At 40.0% G+C, this 16,943-nt stretch overlaps 1 protein-coding gene across 2 annotated transcripts in view; it reads right to left on the bottom strand.

Moving 5' to 3' along the window:
- Positions 1-16,943, bottom strand: part of myo6a (myosin VIa) — a 173,263-nt gene that overhangs the window by 73,847 nt on the left and 82,473 nt on the right. For both annotated transcript variants that reach the window (XM_046060244.1, XM_046060243.1), the window contains exons 13-16: positions 8,481-8,638; positions 7,374-7,465; positions 5,921-5,993; positions 1,140-1,267 (exon numbers count right to left, since the gene is read on the bottom strand). In XM_046060244.1, the coding sequence (XP_045916200.1) occupies positions 1,140-1,267; positions 5,921-5,993; positions 7,374-7,465; positions 8,481-8,638 (451 nt within the window). The remainder of the gene's footprint in view (positions 1-1,139; positions 1,268-5,920; positions 5,994-7,373; positions 7,466-8,480; positions 8,639-16,943) is intronic.

Here is a 16,943-nt window from a genome sequence, read left to right as displayed (position 1 = left end):
CCTGGTTTTGTTGGCTTTGCCATTTTTGTTGCTATGAAGCAATTTCCTTTGTCGTAGCTATATTGTGTCAGCTACTAGCAGTGAGTAGGAGTGAGAAGCCCTTTCTTTTGTTTGCACCGTTTTCTCCTGTTTTTGGACTTAGAAGCCTAGTTTTAGAGCTTTGTCTTTTCTTTACCTTTTGGTTTTGGGTTTAGGAAAGATTTAGGTTTTCTTAGTGTTTTGGTTGTTGTTTTGGGCACTGCTCATCTCCGATGTATAATAAAAACTGCTAAATTGTATTTGTTGTGTGCTGGCCTTGTTTGGGAATGGGAAGAGTGGGAGGCCACACATTTATGTTACATCCAGGACACCTCTAGACCTTGGGACGTAACAATGTGGCCAAAACAAGGCTTTGAGGACGTCATCGTGGACTTTGGGAAACACTGATCGACATTTTATAGAACGAACATCTAATCGATTAATCAAGAAAATAATCGACAGAGTTGTCGATTGTGAAAATAATCATTAGTCGCTGCCCTACTTGGAGGGGACCAACAACAAGTACGAAATTTTGGGAGAGTTAACGCCTGTTGCACACTAAAGGATTTTCAAATCCTTAACCGATTTTAAAAATGTAGGATCCCGCAGACATAACGACAGAATTAACTGCTAACATTTTAATCTTTAATCCGGGGCTTGAGATCTCACAGAAACTTTGCGTGATCAAACGTGACTTCAGACGTGAAGAAACGTGGAGGCAGACTGTCGTCGTCAGCTGGGTGACCGGGTGTGTGCTGTGCACAAAAAAACTAAAGAATAGAATCAAACTGTGGAGGAACTCGAGGCCGAGAGGAGAGAATCAGCAGGTTTATACACTTTATAGCGCGAGCAGATACACACTCATCATGTGTAGGTTATGTTCTGTTTTACCAAAAGTGATGTAGGATACTGAGCATAAGAATAAATGAGGCTTCATACATAAACGCACACATAAAACCTAATGCAGTGATTTCACTGTAATAACCTTCACTGTATGATGGTGACACCCCTGGGTGGCACCAGGACACTGTGTACATACAGACACACCTGGTGCTCTTTTTAGATGTAGTTTAGATAAATTGAGTAATTTAATTATTATTAATGTTTCAGGTTTTACTCACAGTGAGGCGGAAGTGGTCCTTGTGTTTGTTGTGAACAGTGTCGGTAAAGTGCTGGTCGCTGGGTTGAGGTAGTCTGTTCTCTTCGTCCAGGATGTCCAGGATGCCGATCACCTTCGCCTCCACCAGGTCTGTGAAGAAAGCATGAGAAGCGTGAGAAAAGAAAAGCTACACTGCCTCTGCGTCGTTAATGAGGCTGCGTCGGATTACCTGAGGCTACTCCCGATAAATCAACGTGCCAATTTTATCGGCTGATATGAGCTTCTAAATCTGTGTTGAACATCCGATAAATTACATTTTAAAAAGAACGGACAGACTTAAATAATGTTATGAGTGTTGCTTTTAAATAGTTTGTCCACCAGAGGGCGCTCTGCAACTCCCATGATTGCAACACAAATGTTTGGAAAGCCACTAATCCACCACAGCAATCAGCTGTACTTTTGTTCAAAGCACTATCCATAACAATAATAAAGTGCAATATGTCATGTTATCTTGGTGAGGTCGCATAACTACACATAATAAATGTTGGGGATAAACTTGAACTGAAAGAAGAAAGAATATCAGGCGATATATCGGATTTTCAAATATCAAAAATCGGTATCGGTTTTTGAAGGAAAACTTACTTTTTTTTTTAGGGATGCACCAAATGTTCGGCCACCAAAATTAATCGGCTGAAAATAGTTTAAAAAAAACACTTTCGGTGTTCGGCTTAATAAGTCAAAACACTGATTAAATTTTACCGAATAATTACGTTGACATGTCGGCAGTGTGGAAGCATTTTAAAGTGTCTGAGAAAGACGCAAAAATGTCCGTTTGCAGACGCTGTTCTGCTGAATCGTCTCCTGGCACATCCACTCCATCTGTGGCTGACTTCTTAGAAAAGACAACAAGCGGTCTGACCCGCTTTGAGTGTTTCTGTCACTCGTTTGTGAGACGGCGATTAGGCTAGCCGCATCTTAATTTGGAGTGCACACGTATTCAAGCCTTTATGGTAAATCCACTGAAAGGATCCACAAGTGACAACGTCCGGTTTTCAAAATAAGGCGTCCGTACAGGATGGGAATAAGATTAATTGGATTATATTCACAGAAAGTATAAAAACACATTAGATGTGTCCATTAAAAGTAAATGGACACATGACCATAGTCTCTCCAAATCCGGTGGGAGTCACTGAGTAAAAAGCACATTTTCACTATTTAATTTATGCACCGGTAAAAAGAAATTGGCAAAATAAATGAAAAAAAAAAACCCCCATACGTTGGGTAAATGAGTAGTACGTTCAAAAAGTTTTTCAATCTGTGCAGTACATTTTTCAGCCGGCAGCCGCAACCTGGCTGCAGTGTCTGCAATGTGTTTCTTTGAGGCAACTGTACCCGTCAAAATGGCGTCCACAGAAAGTGCTTCTTGTAGCCAGCGACAGCCTCAGACTGTTACACCAGGTGTCGGACAACATCATGGAAAGGTTCCCCTACGAGGGACTCCCGGTGATACCCTTTGTTTGTTTTTTTTTAACAAGGAACTGAAGTCTTGCTCAAGGACAATTTTCACTCTGAAATCTTGTGAGAGGCGAGTGGTTGCAGGAAGACATTGTTTCTCTGTCCGTCCGTCAACTTTACCTGTTCACTCGCATTTAGCAGCTAAACAGCAAGATTTTTCCCTCAGGAGTTGGTGTAGAGACCAAAAATAAGGATAACAAATTTCTGAATAAGTAGCGAATTAATAAACCCAAATTCACTGCATGACTGAATGCCAGAATGAATAAACGAACATAAAAGGACTTTGTTTTTATGAGATTTTCCATTAGTTTCTTTTAATTTCTACTTAGTTTTGCATGCAGCCATGTATCTACTGTGTGTACAGATCTAATTTTCTGCTACATCAAGTTTGATTTTGATGTTCTCCCTGTTCTTGTGTGGACACAGTGGCCGCTTCCTTCGCAACACCCAACACGAACCCAAACAAACAAATACATTTTAGTAATCTACAGTTTCGAGCCAATGAACAGAGCTTATTGTAAACAGTCTGTGTTGGCCCGACCGCTGCCTCCCTCCAGCTGCCTCCGCTGTAGTTAAGCATCTAATATTGATGCTATTTCACAGAGCTGGACATCAGCAAAAACCCTAATTAACCTCGTTCACCTCTAATCACCTCACATCCATCTCCCTGCATGTTTATGGAGTAATGAAGGCACATTTCATTCAGGACAGGAGTTCACATGCTCTGAGGCTTCGTCACTTTGCCTCTTTACTCTGTGTCCATGAAACAGCACAGAGGCTCCAGGGTCAAACTGTGGAGAGGCAGCTCTCACAAAACTGAAGGCTCTGAGCCAGCAGCACATTAAGGCCAATAATGAGCAGCATGCTGCCGCTCGGGGCTCGTAAACACAGCTTTCAATGTTGCCTCCTCCTGTATAGCTTTAGAAGGTTATATGTGCACAACCCCTGAATGGGAAAATTACAAACAGGACGACTAAAAAGTACAACCAGCAGCAGCAGCAGCAGAAACCCACCAAAGCTCCGGCAGAGACTTGACAGTCTATCTGAAAGAGCCTTAGAGATTAGATGATACAGCTGTGTAACAGATTGTAATGCAGAGCAGGAACAGAGGGGATACAAGGTCTAAGGTCTTGGCATTTAAGTCCAGATTTAAATCCCAAGTCAAGGCCAAAGGTAGGATCTAAAAGTCTAACGTAAAGACAAGCAAATCCATATAAAGACGGGTAAGTCTTAAGTCAAGAAAATCAGTCCCAAGTCAACACTAACAAGTTAAGACAGGAATGTTGCAAGTCCCATCTAAAGTTAGGATCAACAAGTCTTACATAAAGACATGAAAGCCCCAAGTCAAGTCCTAAGTTAATACAGACTAGTTGAAAATCAAGATCCAAAGGTAAGATAGAAAATTAATAAGACAAGTCACAAGTTAAGTCCCACATCAAGATCAGCAACTCCAAGGTAAAGACGGGTAAGTCTCAAGTCAAGTCAGTTTAAAATCAAGTGCCATGGTAAGACCTTTAAGTCAAAGTCAACACCAACAAGTCCCAGGTCAAGACAGGAAAGCCACAAGTCCCATCTGAAGTCAGGATCAACAAGTCTCACCTTAAGACCAGCGAATCCATATAAAGACGGGTAAGTCTCAAGTCAAGGCGGGAAAGCCCCAAGTCAAGTAGGTTTAAAATCAAGATCCAACGTAAGACCTTTAAGTCCCAAGTCAACACCAACAAGTCCCAGGTCAAGACAGGAAAGCCACAAGTCCCATCTGAAGTTAGGATCTACAAGTCTCACCTTAAGACCAGCAAATCCATATAAAGATGGGTAAATCTCAAATCAAGGCAGGAAAGCCCCAAGTCAAGTCGGTTTAAAATCAGTTCCAGGTCAACACCAACAAGTCCCAGGTCAAGACAGGAAAGCCACAAGTCCCATCTGAAGTTAGGATCTACAAGTCTCACCTTAAGACCAGCGAATCCATATAAAGATGGGTAAGTCTCAAATCAAGGCAGGAAAGCCCCAAGTCAAGTCGGTTTAAAATCAGTTCCAGGTCAACACCAACAAGTCCCAAGTAAAAACAGGAACGTTGCAAGTCCCATCTGAAGTTAGGATCAACAAGTCTCACCTTCAGACCAGCGAATCCATATAAAGATGGGTAAATCTCAAATCAAGGCAGGAAAGCACCAAGTCAAGTCGGTTTAAAATCAAGATCCAACGTAAGAAGTTTAAGTCCCAAGTCAACACCAACAAGTCCCAGGTCAAGACAGGAAAGTCATAAGTCCCATCTGAAGGATCTACAAGTCTCACATAAGGGCATGAAAGCCCCAAGTCAAGTCCTAAATAAAGACAGACTCCTTTAAAATCAAGTTCTAAGGTAAGAGCTTAAAGTCCCTCAAGTCCAGGTCAAGATCAGCAAGTCCGACATAAAGACAGGTAACTCTCAAGTCAAGAAAAGAAAGCCCCAAGTCAAGTCGGTTTAAAATCAGTTCCAGGTCAACACCAACAAGTCCCAAGTAAAGACAGGAACGTTGCAAGTCCCATCTGAAGTTAGGATCAACAAGTCTCACCTTAAGACCAGCGAATCCATATAAAGACGGGTAAGTCTCAAGTCAAGAAAAGAAAGCCCCAAGTCAAGTCAGTTTAAAATCAAGTGCCATGGTAAGACCTTTAAGTCCCAAGTCAACACCAACAAGTCCCAGGTCAAGACAGGAAAGCCACAAGTCCCATCTGAAGTTAGGATCTACAAATCAGTCATGGAAGCCCCAAGTCAGGTAAGAAAGAAAAATACTAAAGGCATGTCACAAGTTAAGATCTAAATGTTCCAAGTGAAGACCCGAGTCAAGGGGAACAAAACCCATGAAAAGTCCCAAGAAGTCCCACAAGACTAAAAAGTCACAAATAAAGACCAACAAGTAAAATCAAGGACAAATATCCCTTGTCAACTGTGTAAACATAATGTCTTAACAGTTACTTTAGAGACTGCAGAAAGCTGATTAATTCACTGTTCTGATTTATTTTGAATATTTCTAAGCACCATCTGGATATCTGAAGGATAATCTGACCTGTCGACAACACCAGTGTTACCTAAAATGTCTAAAATACTCTGTTTAGTTAGGGCATAGTACACCTGCCTTTTTGTGTTCTTTTTTGCCTTCTAGTGGGTGTTGTAATGTACATTATGTTCTACACATGGGTAAAAAAAAAACACTGAACTCGAAAGCACTAACATGGATGATGAGCAACTGGAGCTGATCTGAATTCACAATTGTGAGTGCAGAACGATGAATGGCGTCTTCATACCTATGCAGTCCTGATTGTCGACATAGTGAACCTCGTTGACTCCGAGCCCCTCCCTCTGGTACAGCTCTTGCTCCTGGAATGCAAACAAGATATTTCTAATGAGAATCCATAAAGATACCGGCGTTGTGTACGGCTCTCGTCTAATGAGGGCTGGGATGAATCTGCGGATTCCGCCTGGAGGGCATTCTAGCTCTCTAACAAATGGCAACTTAGACCAGGTTTTCTGATATTACACTTGCAAGCAAAATGAGCATCTTAAGGTTACGGCTTTCACTCTGGATGTTGCTAACAGATGTTTCAGTGCCAACATCTCTGTGTGTAAATGAGGGTTTTTAAGGTCAAACGAAACATTGAACATTTGTGGGGAAAAAGCACCGAAAGTTAACCAAATGAAAGTCAAACACAAACCAAAATATCCTTTAAATTGCCCTTTTCTGAGTTATTTCAATGATGTTAGATCTTTAAGAAATCTAATAAGAAAGTTTAAAGAGATATGGCTTTGATTTTGCAGACTGATTGGCTGATTATATCGTCTTCTTGATTTAAAACTTTGGTTTCTACAATTAGAACTACAATAACACGGTGACATTTCACACCTGAGGGTCGACAGCTGAACAGCATTGCTTTCACAATTTATTTAGTCAAAAACACCACTCCAAACAGTAAAACCATAATGGAGCCTGTGGCTTTCCAAGGTCGCCAACTGCTCAGCTCTGGCTGAGGATTAAGCACTCGATCAGTTCGTTATGTGAGGACCTTGAGTTACAAAACATTATATATCGAGCATCATTATTTTCTAAAACATAAATGTGGTGTTTTGGAACACTGCAGACGTGGACAGCATTAGTATCACGTCGACTGTTGCTAATGGCTGTTTGTGTGCTGAAGACATCTGTAGGTTGATTTTCATCCAAAAATAAGACAAAAGACCACTGGTGTTATGAAAAACTGAAAGCGACATACAACTTTCTGCATCATGTTTCTGCAGCTGTTTGTTATCTGAAAGGTATTTTTAAGAGAAGCACAATTACAGGATGTTTTCATCCAGGTTGTTTTGATTTTACATGAAGTGTAATCATCAGAAAGCATACTTTAAAAAAAAAGCAAGTATTATGTTTTGTAATGAAACTCTCTACTTTAAAAGTGACCAAAGTTTAGGCTTGATGTTTTGAGGTGTCTGGGCTTTGGAAAATCAATACTTTAATTCAAAAATGCAACATCTACAAATTGAAAATGTGACACCTACTCGTGAAACACTGCTACCTACTCGAAAATAAGTGCTTACAATAATAAAAGCCTGTATCGTATCAAAGTCCTGAGTCATCCCGAGGTGTTTGCTTTGATTTGCCATGTTTGTTAAGTGCTGGCTGATGGATCTGAGGTGGTTGATTTGGCTTCCCCCCCCCTAAATGGAAAGAAATGTTAGATTCTTTAGAATAAAACCTGCTCTCACCTCTTTCAGGATGCGCTCATTGAAGAACTGCTGCAGTTTCTCGTTACAGTAGTTGATGCAGAACTGCTCGAAGCTGTTGTGTTCAAAGTACTCTGCACAACAGACAGAGGAGCAGATTACAGATCAGTTAAAGTTGCTGCGTCACAGTCAAAAGAAACCTGACAGGTGAAACTACTTTAGGAAAGTATAGACGCCCCTTTGATCTCTCAACTTTTAGTTGTCAGTGTCTTTACAATACTCTAACATTCTGGTTCGTTTGTACCAAAGGGACTTCCTTTTGATTTTATTTTGAAACTTTCTTCTCCGTCTCCTGAGGAGTCAAATGTCTTTTACCAGAACTCCTTAGGACATAACATAGGAAAGACCCTTAAACGCAGCTGTCACAAATCAAACAAAAATGTTTTGATACTAAAATATTTCTGTACAACACTGAACAAGGGACGTTGAGCATCATGAACTTTAAAAGAGTATTTGTATATATGAAACTTTTTCTTTTATTACTGAAAAACATATTTGAGCTGAATACTTTCTGAAACCTTGAAAACATTCAAATTTTTACCCTGAAGATGTTTTGTTGCAGCTTTTTGCTTGTTCGTTGTTGAAAAGATCCAACAGTCAAAATGTTTTTCAAATAACTTTACACAAGAGGCTTTTACCAGTTGTTTTTTGCCAAGTTTTTTGGCCCCGATCCCAGTCCTTTAATATTGGGTATCTGCCAATACAGAGTCTGATCCGATACTTAAATTTCCATCTGAAATAATACAGCTATTAAATCTGACACACCTTATTCTTCATGAGCTACTTGATCCAATTACTGAAGGTCCTAGTTCAAAACTATAAAGTTGATAAGCTTAAAATATTAGCAATTAAAAGTGATACCAAATCCTTTCTCACATGCACACATGCTTATCTGCAGAACCCAGCTGAGATTAAGGAGAACTGCAACACTGATGTGAAAACACAGTAGAGTTCATTAAAGTAATCGTCAGAATTTGATCTGCTTCGTGTTACCTGATCCGTCCCAGGATACCTAGGATCGACCTCTCTAACTTTTACTTTTTAAATGTTATTGTTTCTGCGACGAAAAGAGTTTTGAGCGGTACTAACCAAAGCCGGCGATGTCCAGTACGCCGATGAAGTTGGCGGAGGAGTCGAAGGGGAAGCACTGGTTGACCCTGGTCACCACGTGGTCGAACAGGCGGCTGTATACGGCCTTTGCCAGGGCGTCCCGAGCGTTGTTCGCCTGCTCCACTTTGAGCGGCACTCTGGAAAAGACACATCGGGATAAAAGTAAAGCGTCAAAATAATGTATAGCGTACTGAGTGTTTCAGTTTTGGAGAGTGCGTTCACTTTGTGTATATTTTAAAGAACAAGGGAGAGTGTGCGTTATCACTTCGAGTGTTTATGCTTTACTGAACTATAACTGCTCTTCCCATGGTTCACTGGTCATATAGAATATCTCATTTACTACAAGAAAACTTACAGTTAAAGTGACACGGTAAGAGTAAATTTAACTTTGGCTCACTTACACTGAAAACTGATCTTGTAAACATGTTAAAATGTCAAAACTTTTAAAAATGTGTGCTTGTGAAATGTTGTCTGGCGGATCCACTTTGAGCTGAACCACTCAAAGGAGCTGAGGGGTCAATTAAAGTTAAAGCAGTTGTAGGAGTTGGAGTTTCACTTGAAGGTGAAGTACCGAAAGGGGCTCAAGTGTCAGTTGTAGCAAAATAAACTGAATTTAAAAAAGGTCCTTTAATCTCATCTCAATTGCAAGAGATGCAGTCGTGAAATGCTGAATGGAAGAAACATTTCAAATAAAAACATTTCATATCATTCGATGTCGATAATAATCACGATAAATGTCAAATCATTATTTCTTCCGAGTTTAAAGGCTGATTTTTTTGCACCTGAGTGAAAGTTGAAGAAACCAGATGGTTAATTATGTGGTTAAATTATTCTTTATGGTCAGAACAAACACTGGATCACTTCACAAATCATTCAACATTCAAAACAATTCTGATTAATCTTTTTCAACAAATATGATTAGTAATTCTTTTTTCTGTCTCTTTTCCTCAACAAAGTAAATATCTTAGTAGAAAAATGTATTTGTTTGTGATTCAAATGAATTAAATCAAAGATTTATTGAACATTTCTTATATTGTTAAAGGAAAACTATAGTGTGATAATTATCAGTATTGTTTTATAGTTGAAAGCTCTGTACAAAGCAGCTGAAAGCTAGTAAGTGGACCATTGAATTTAGCTTATTTTGCTATGCATAAAGTACAGGTGAAAAGTTGTTGAAGTGTCATCCGAAATCTGCATAATCTGACTAATTAAAGTAATTAAAGCAAATAAAAGAACATGTTTCTGATACTTCACAAATGTGCCAGCTTGCCAGCAGATGTCAAAAAGAAAAACAGTTTGTTAATGTCTTTCTCAGGACTTGATGTCTCTTAAATTTTTCTTATTTTCATTTTAAACAGTTTAAGCCAGTGTTTTCCAAGTTTCCAAGTTTTTTATCAAGTAAAAATTCACAGGTTTCAGTGTGAAATGTGAGCATTTGCTTCTTTTCTGTTTTATATCCCTGTAAATTGAGTTTTGAGTAGTTGTAGTTTTGAACAGCTCGACAAAACAAATCATTTGAATGTCTTCGCTGGAAAAATTTGGGCCAATTTTTAATAAAACATTTTATTTGAAAAAAACCAAATAGTCAATAGTACATTTGAAGTAAAAATGCATTAAAAAGTACTGAAAAAGTACTAAGGCTCAACATCTAGCACTGTACAGGTCCTAAAGAAGTCATGAAAACTCTGACCTCAGCAACTCCTCTTCTTCGGCTTAATGTTGGCTACTTGAGAATATATGTTTAGATGCTGCTAAACACATTAAGCTACTGTGTAAACATAAATCTGTCTCTGAGGATTAAGTGAGTACTACAACTTCACCTGCAGACTAACATTCAGGCCAAACGAACAGGGCTGGCCTGACTTTCGAAGCAGATAATTGTGTTATTGACGGTTAGAGAAAGAGAGATTGGATGCGAGGGAGCGGCCCATAAAGCGGTGACAGAAACCATAACCGGCAGCGAGCTCCGTGGAGGTATCGTAATTGCTTCTGACTGTGTGTGGTTCAATAGCGGCAGACAAAAGGGAGCGACCCGATCGCAGGGGCCAGATAAAATGTACCGCATTAATCTGCAGCGAGGCAGAAGTTTCTGCACAGGCTTCACGTCTTCACTGCACGACTGCAGCGCACTCAAGGACATATCGGGGAAATAACTCCACACGAGTGGCACCTCAGAGGCTCCCAAAAGTCAGAAGAACGACTTCCAAAATCCACCTTCCCCCCTTCCCTCCCTCTCTCTCTCTCTCGTTGACAATTTATCTCCTCTGCACATACCTTTTTAAGCCACATGCAGCATCACGGGGAATACTGGCGTCTGATCCCTCCAGGTGTCTCGGTGGTATTTCTCGAACACATTATGCTGTGATAGGACAACCTACTGAGCGAAGGGCAGACCCCCCCTAAAGCTGCAATCTGTAATTTACTTCTACATCTGCACTCTGAATACATTCCCATCCGACTTCACGATGCGCTGTGTATTTATACATTCATGCGTTTCCCATTTATATTCAAGCCCAGATGTAAAGGCTGCAACAGCCGTGTTTACCTGGCTGATACTTTCAGTGAACAAAGACGTTGGACGTACAGCCGACAGTTTCAGAGCTCAATCGCTGTGGAGATAAAAAAGCAGTCCATGTTGTTGCTTCTGTGCAGGTTTTGTATTTCTGTCCCATGTTTTTGAGACAAATCTGAAATTCAGACACATTCACGTCTTTTGCTTAGCGTCGTCTTTTCGTTCTCTATGGTCTTTTATTTCTGTTATCAATCTTGAACACATCCCAAACTGCCAGGAACGTATCCCTCCTGTCTAAACCGAGCAGGACACATTAAATATAAATTCAGCGAGAAATTCATCCTGCAAGTTGATGTTTAAAGTGTTATATTTTACACATTTTTACAACGTGTGAAAGTTTATTGTTGCCCTTAGAAATAATAGTTCGATGAAAAAAAATAAATAAAAAAACTTAACTCAAGGTCTACTTACAAACCTTTTTCTGTACCTTTTCAGCTGCATCTCAAAAGCTCCATCCTCTTACGAAGGCCGTGACAATGCGGCTGGAAAATCTTATTAACTGTACTATAGATTTATACCTTTTAACATTTTTATTTATTATATTTATGATGCTTAAACGGCAAAAAAAAATACATGCATATATCACACAAAGTTGTAGCCCTGCGCACTGTGACACAAGTGTTTCACAAAGCTCGACAAAGTCACACCTGAGCAGGCGTTAAAACCTGACTTATCACCTATCAACACTTTCACAGCTCCTCACCTTCAACCCTGCCCTCTCTCCACTACCTGCCATGTTTAATCCATGCCGCCGGCTGCAGCTAGAGGTTTTAATACTCCGGTGAGGCCTTCTCATTTAAAAACCAAGAGGTCTAAATGCCAGGGCAGCATAATGTCAGAACATTAATCGTACAAGTAGCCTAATATGTATTCCCTATGAGCTTCTGCACCGTGAATGTTCCTCTCTCTCTCTCTCTCTCTCTCGGTGTAATTACTGATGTCGCTTTGTGTACAAATTGTGCTCTCTGAAGACGCCTGCTGGTCTGCAGCTGCTCCCTGGCTCTGTCCTCAGAAGACGGAGAAAAATGGGTTTTTAAATCAGAGGAATGTACCGAAATGAAACGGAGAGACACTCGAGGCTTGTGTTAAAATATTCTGAGTCAGTTCTGCTTTACTACATCACATCACCAAGTCACTTCTCATTTGTAGACATTTGCAGCTCATCTACAGGTTGTAATTTGAAAATACGTCAAGACTAAGCATATTTTTACCGCTTTGCTTTGGGCCTCCTTCCACAGTAAGCGAGCGCTTCTAGACCGAGTTATCGGCAGAACCCAAGGTTTCTGTTTTAGGCAGCTGTGGCTCAGGAGGTAGAGCTGGTTGCGCGTTAATCTGAAGATCGACAGTTTGATCTCCCGGCTCCTACAGTTTGCATGCTGAAGTGTCCTTGGGCAAGAGGTTGAACCCCAAATTGGGGAAACAGAGCTTTTTGAAGGGGCAGCTACGCTAAAATAACATCTTTCTGTCACCTTTCAGCATGAATCGGGGTCTCTTGTTAGCTAGCTTGACTAGTAGTTAGCGTTGCTTGCCGCATGACTCAGCATTTCCTGACAGCAGACGTTGGGGTCTTACTTGGGCGTAATGTGAATCGGACTGAGTGTGGCCGTTTTACAGTGTTTAAACATGTGGACGTGTGTTTATTAGAGGAATAATTTACATTGTTAAGCTAACTGGAGAACTTTCCAACGTCAAATGAGAGCATATCTCCCTCCCAGAACTGATTTTCAGATTGTTATATTAGTTTGCCACTCGGCCGCCATCTTGGCAACGCCTCCGGGCAGCTATTTCGGACTAACAAGACCAGGCTCCTATCTGAATGAATGGGCAGAGAGCCAGAACTACAATTTCACATAAAAACTACACGAACAGAATCAGCAGTAAAATCTGATCAAAATCGCTGAAAAGGTTTGACGACTTTGCCCCAAAATAAGGTTTAAAAAGAGTTTTCCCGACCCTTACGTCAGTGGAACCACGCGATTGGCTGAAATATGTTTCCACCTTTGGCTGTTAAAAGCACAAAGACGATTGGCTTTCTAGCGGGAGGGGCCCTCAGATCTTCCCCGTCAAGGGCCACTTTTAAAAGACCCACCTTTTGTTCCAACGGTGTTTGAGTCTCCTTAACTATTAAATGTCTCTGTAAAGCTAATCTAGAAGTAGAAGTGGGTACTTCATCACATTGATCCCAAAATCCAATATACCTACAGACCAGTCATAATCAATACGGACCAGTGCTTTCAGGGCAAACCTGGTTAAATCTTTCCGAGTTTCAATCGCAGATGGATTAAAAGGCCAATCGGGAAAAGAGTCACTTCCAAAATGTTTATTGTCTTCAGTGTAGCCACAGAGCAAATGTGACCAATGCACCCAAAGATGGATTTTCTTTTACCCTTGAAATTATTATTTTATTTTAGATGTCTGAGGAGGCAACTTTTTTTTACGTTTAATTATTTCACGATCCCTCAGATTTATCTGAGGTTGGGAGCACAATTCATTTGAGAATAATTGAAATTTATAAACGAGTGGGAGCTTGGGGGCAGAAAAAAATCCAAACATCTGAATTAAATGAAGTTAGAGAAGAGAGAAGTAAAAGGTGGAATTTAAACGGATGTGGTGAGGCCATAGAAGGTTTGTTTAATGACACGTCTGGCCGCCGGGTTAACGGACTGATCCGTCTCGACTCTCACAAGCTGTTAACCGCTGATCTCAGCCGGAGGGGTCGTCGTGATTGGCATCCCCCATTTCCTCTTTGCCCTCCCACTCGTTCTTTCCCACCGTTCCTCACCGTGTTGTAATTGCAGGCACGTTAGATGTTCCCTGTCCTGAGTTTAAATACCATGTGAACCTGCCTGTCTGGGTCTATAATCTCTCTCCCCTCACTCTTCCCATCTTTATGGCACTTATCCTTAACTTCTGATGCTCAGTCCGTCGGCACTCCGTGTTTCTCTTACTCTACTTCACACAAAAATACTTTCATCGTCTTCACTTGCGAATAGCTCGATTCACCCTCTTTCTTTCTTAGGGTCTGGTTTCAAGAACTGGTTCTCGGAGCCTCGTCATGACGGACAGTCATTTCATCACCTGTTTAACATTTCTTTTGTTTCTCAAATCTTTCTCTTACTTCACTCTTCTTGTCCCTCCTAAACAAAAACAGTCTCAAACACTTTGTCGTTCTGTCACAAGGTTCGGTAGGTTTCCAAGTTTCTAAATTAAATTTTGTTTTAAGGTTTGACATTTCATTAAAATGTCAATCTCCGTGAATATTCTAGAGATGAGATGATGAATGCAGTGACTATAACATTTCTGTAAATCTGGCCTTTTGTTTCTTCTCCCCATCTAATGTGTCATAAACAGTATGTGATTCTTTTTATGAATTAATCCTTTTCCGTTTTCAACACCTAAACAGTCCGCTGATAATTTCGTTTTTTTTCGGGGGGGGTTCTGTTGAGGCAGAGGGAAGCCTGTAAAGGTGGGAGGCAGTAATATGCTGATGCTGCGCTTACAGTGCCAAAACTAAAAACAGAGGAAGAAGCAGAAGCAGATCCTGCAAAGTCATCACTTATTCCATTATTTTTTGCTGCGTTTTTCTCCTTTCAAATGCAAAAACACCTTATGGAAATGGCTACTAACTTATTCAGTCAATCAATCAATCACACAAGCTCAGAACAGACTTCAAGATTATTGAAACCTACAAAGACCCGACTGCCCACACGTCTGGGACAGGCAGAACACGCAGGCCTAAGTCTGCATGAATACATGCAAACTGTGTAAATCTATATATCTTTGGCTGCCTCAGAGGAAAACAAATTAGCTTGTTGACTAGAGTAAAGAGTGTCTTCTAACTTCTTCACCGGAGAAACAGATTCTCATTCATCCTTGAAAGCTTCAACGGTGCCTGACAGGCCTGGTGGCGCGGTGAGTCAGCCTGTTGACTCAGGTTTGAGTGCTTCTACAACTACATTATGCATGAAGCACAGTTTCTTGTTTGAATTATTCCGAACTGTGTCATTAGGATTACATTATTTCAGCCAGAGTCATGATGACCGGACACGACCGTTCGTCTAAGGAATTATCCGCTGTCCATTCATTTAGAGACCTTCTGAATAATGAGCACATTTTTATGTTTCGTTTTGGTTCGTTTGCAGACTTTAATGGCGGAAAAACTTTCTGACGACCAACCCTAAACAGAGAGGTTCAGCAAAACCTGGAGTTGCATTTGATGCAAACATTAGAACATTATTTACAGTATGGTTTAAGTTACGGAAAGATAGTGTTTATGGGAAAAAAAACTATGGTTAAGATTAGGGTTGAATGGTCAAATTCTAACATTACGTGTTGGATTGTGAGCTACAAACCCTTCCCCCACACAGACCTCTACACCCTTAACTTCCACTTTGCTGCATTATGGATTCACTATGTCCTGCGTTGGCACTGAGAGTAAATCATACGCTGCACAACTGTCCAACTCAAACGTAATTCCTAGAGATGCTGAGCTGGGTTGTACTGTTTGCAATGCAGTGACACAACTATTTTAATTATGCAACCAGAGTTCCACTTTTACCAAAAGTTAAATGTTTAAAACTATAAATAAAACAAATTTCAAATTTCTTACCATAAAACTTTGATCCATTGCTTTCGCACAGAACTGAAATAGGCTACTGTGAAACAGTTTATTTATTACAAACAGTATGAATATTACTTAAACAGTACGATCAAATACGCGTCATTCATTTGATCTAGCTCCAGCAGACGGACTACACACTTTTTATTTTGTAGGCATCTCTTTTCTACCATGCCGGTTACACGGGAAAATCTGTAAGAATTAGATTTTGGGGCTCGAATTGTGGAGAATCTAACCGATCTAACGATGTGTAGCATGTCCATACTGACCAATTGATCATATGTTTAAACATTTATATTTGTGTTAACCAGAGGTGGAAAGTAACGAATTACAATTACTCATGTTACTGTAACTGAGCAGCTTTTTTTGTGTACTTGTACTTTTTAAGGTCGTTTTTTAAACCTGTAATTTTACTCAAGTATGTTTTGTTTAAAGTATTGTACTTCACTACATCTTAAATCACATCCGTTAATGAGTAAAAAAAAGCGACCACCTTCGGCTTCAAGTTCAAGAGAACAGCTTTATCACGCTGCATTAAGTTACTGCTAATACAAACTGACCATTTCCTGCTGCTGCAGCTTCACATTAAAAGCATTAACCTAACGAAACAGAAGTTGACTTTTATTTTGAAGTGGTCACAGGAAATGCAATCTGTAAGTGAGATCGCTGACCGCTCTCATTCTTCAAAAATGCGTCTACACAACGATCTGTTCCGCCAGTTTCCTAATGAAGCGAAAACTTTTCATTATAACATAAAATGTCATTGTTTTCATCTGTCAAACTAAAATTTAAAGCACCATATGGCTTTGTTCCCTTATCAATTCGCAAAAGACTGCAATTAAATAAAATAAGTAGTATAAATAAGATATTAAATCTACGTAAATAACTTATTTTAGGAGGGTAAAAAAGTAACTTACATTTTAAATTAGCTACTTTTTTCTTTTACTTGAGTAGATTTTCATCCCGGTAATTTAACTTGTACTTAAGTAAGAGTTCCTTAAGTAGAATATTTTTGTACTTTTTCCACCTCTGGTATTAACGATCTAAGCAGCTTAGAAGCAGCTGAAGCGGGTGACCACGCGGGGTTTCAGAGGTTTTATACATCCTAAGAACTTATATAAAAACCAGACCAGGTGTCTAATCAAGCGTTTATTTGTCAAAATGTGTTCCCACACCAGACCAGAAATCGGGGGACTCTACTATTAATTGAAGTTTTATGATAATTCATACTTGCCAACAATCCCAACTTTCA

The sequence above is a fragment of the Micropterus dolomieu genome, linkage group LG10 (assembly GCF_021292245.1).
Source record: "Micropterus dolomieu isolate WLL.071019.BEF.003 ecotype Adirondacks linkage group LG10, ASM2129224v1, whole genome shotgun sequence".
NCBI lineage: Eukaryota > Metazoa > Chordata > Actinopteri > Centrarchiformes > Centrarchidae > Micropterus > Micropterus dolomieu.
Note: the sequence above shows the minus strand (reverse complement) of the source record. Positions and strands in the feature narration are given on the sequence as shown.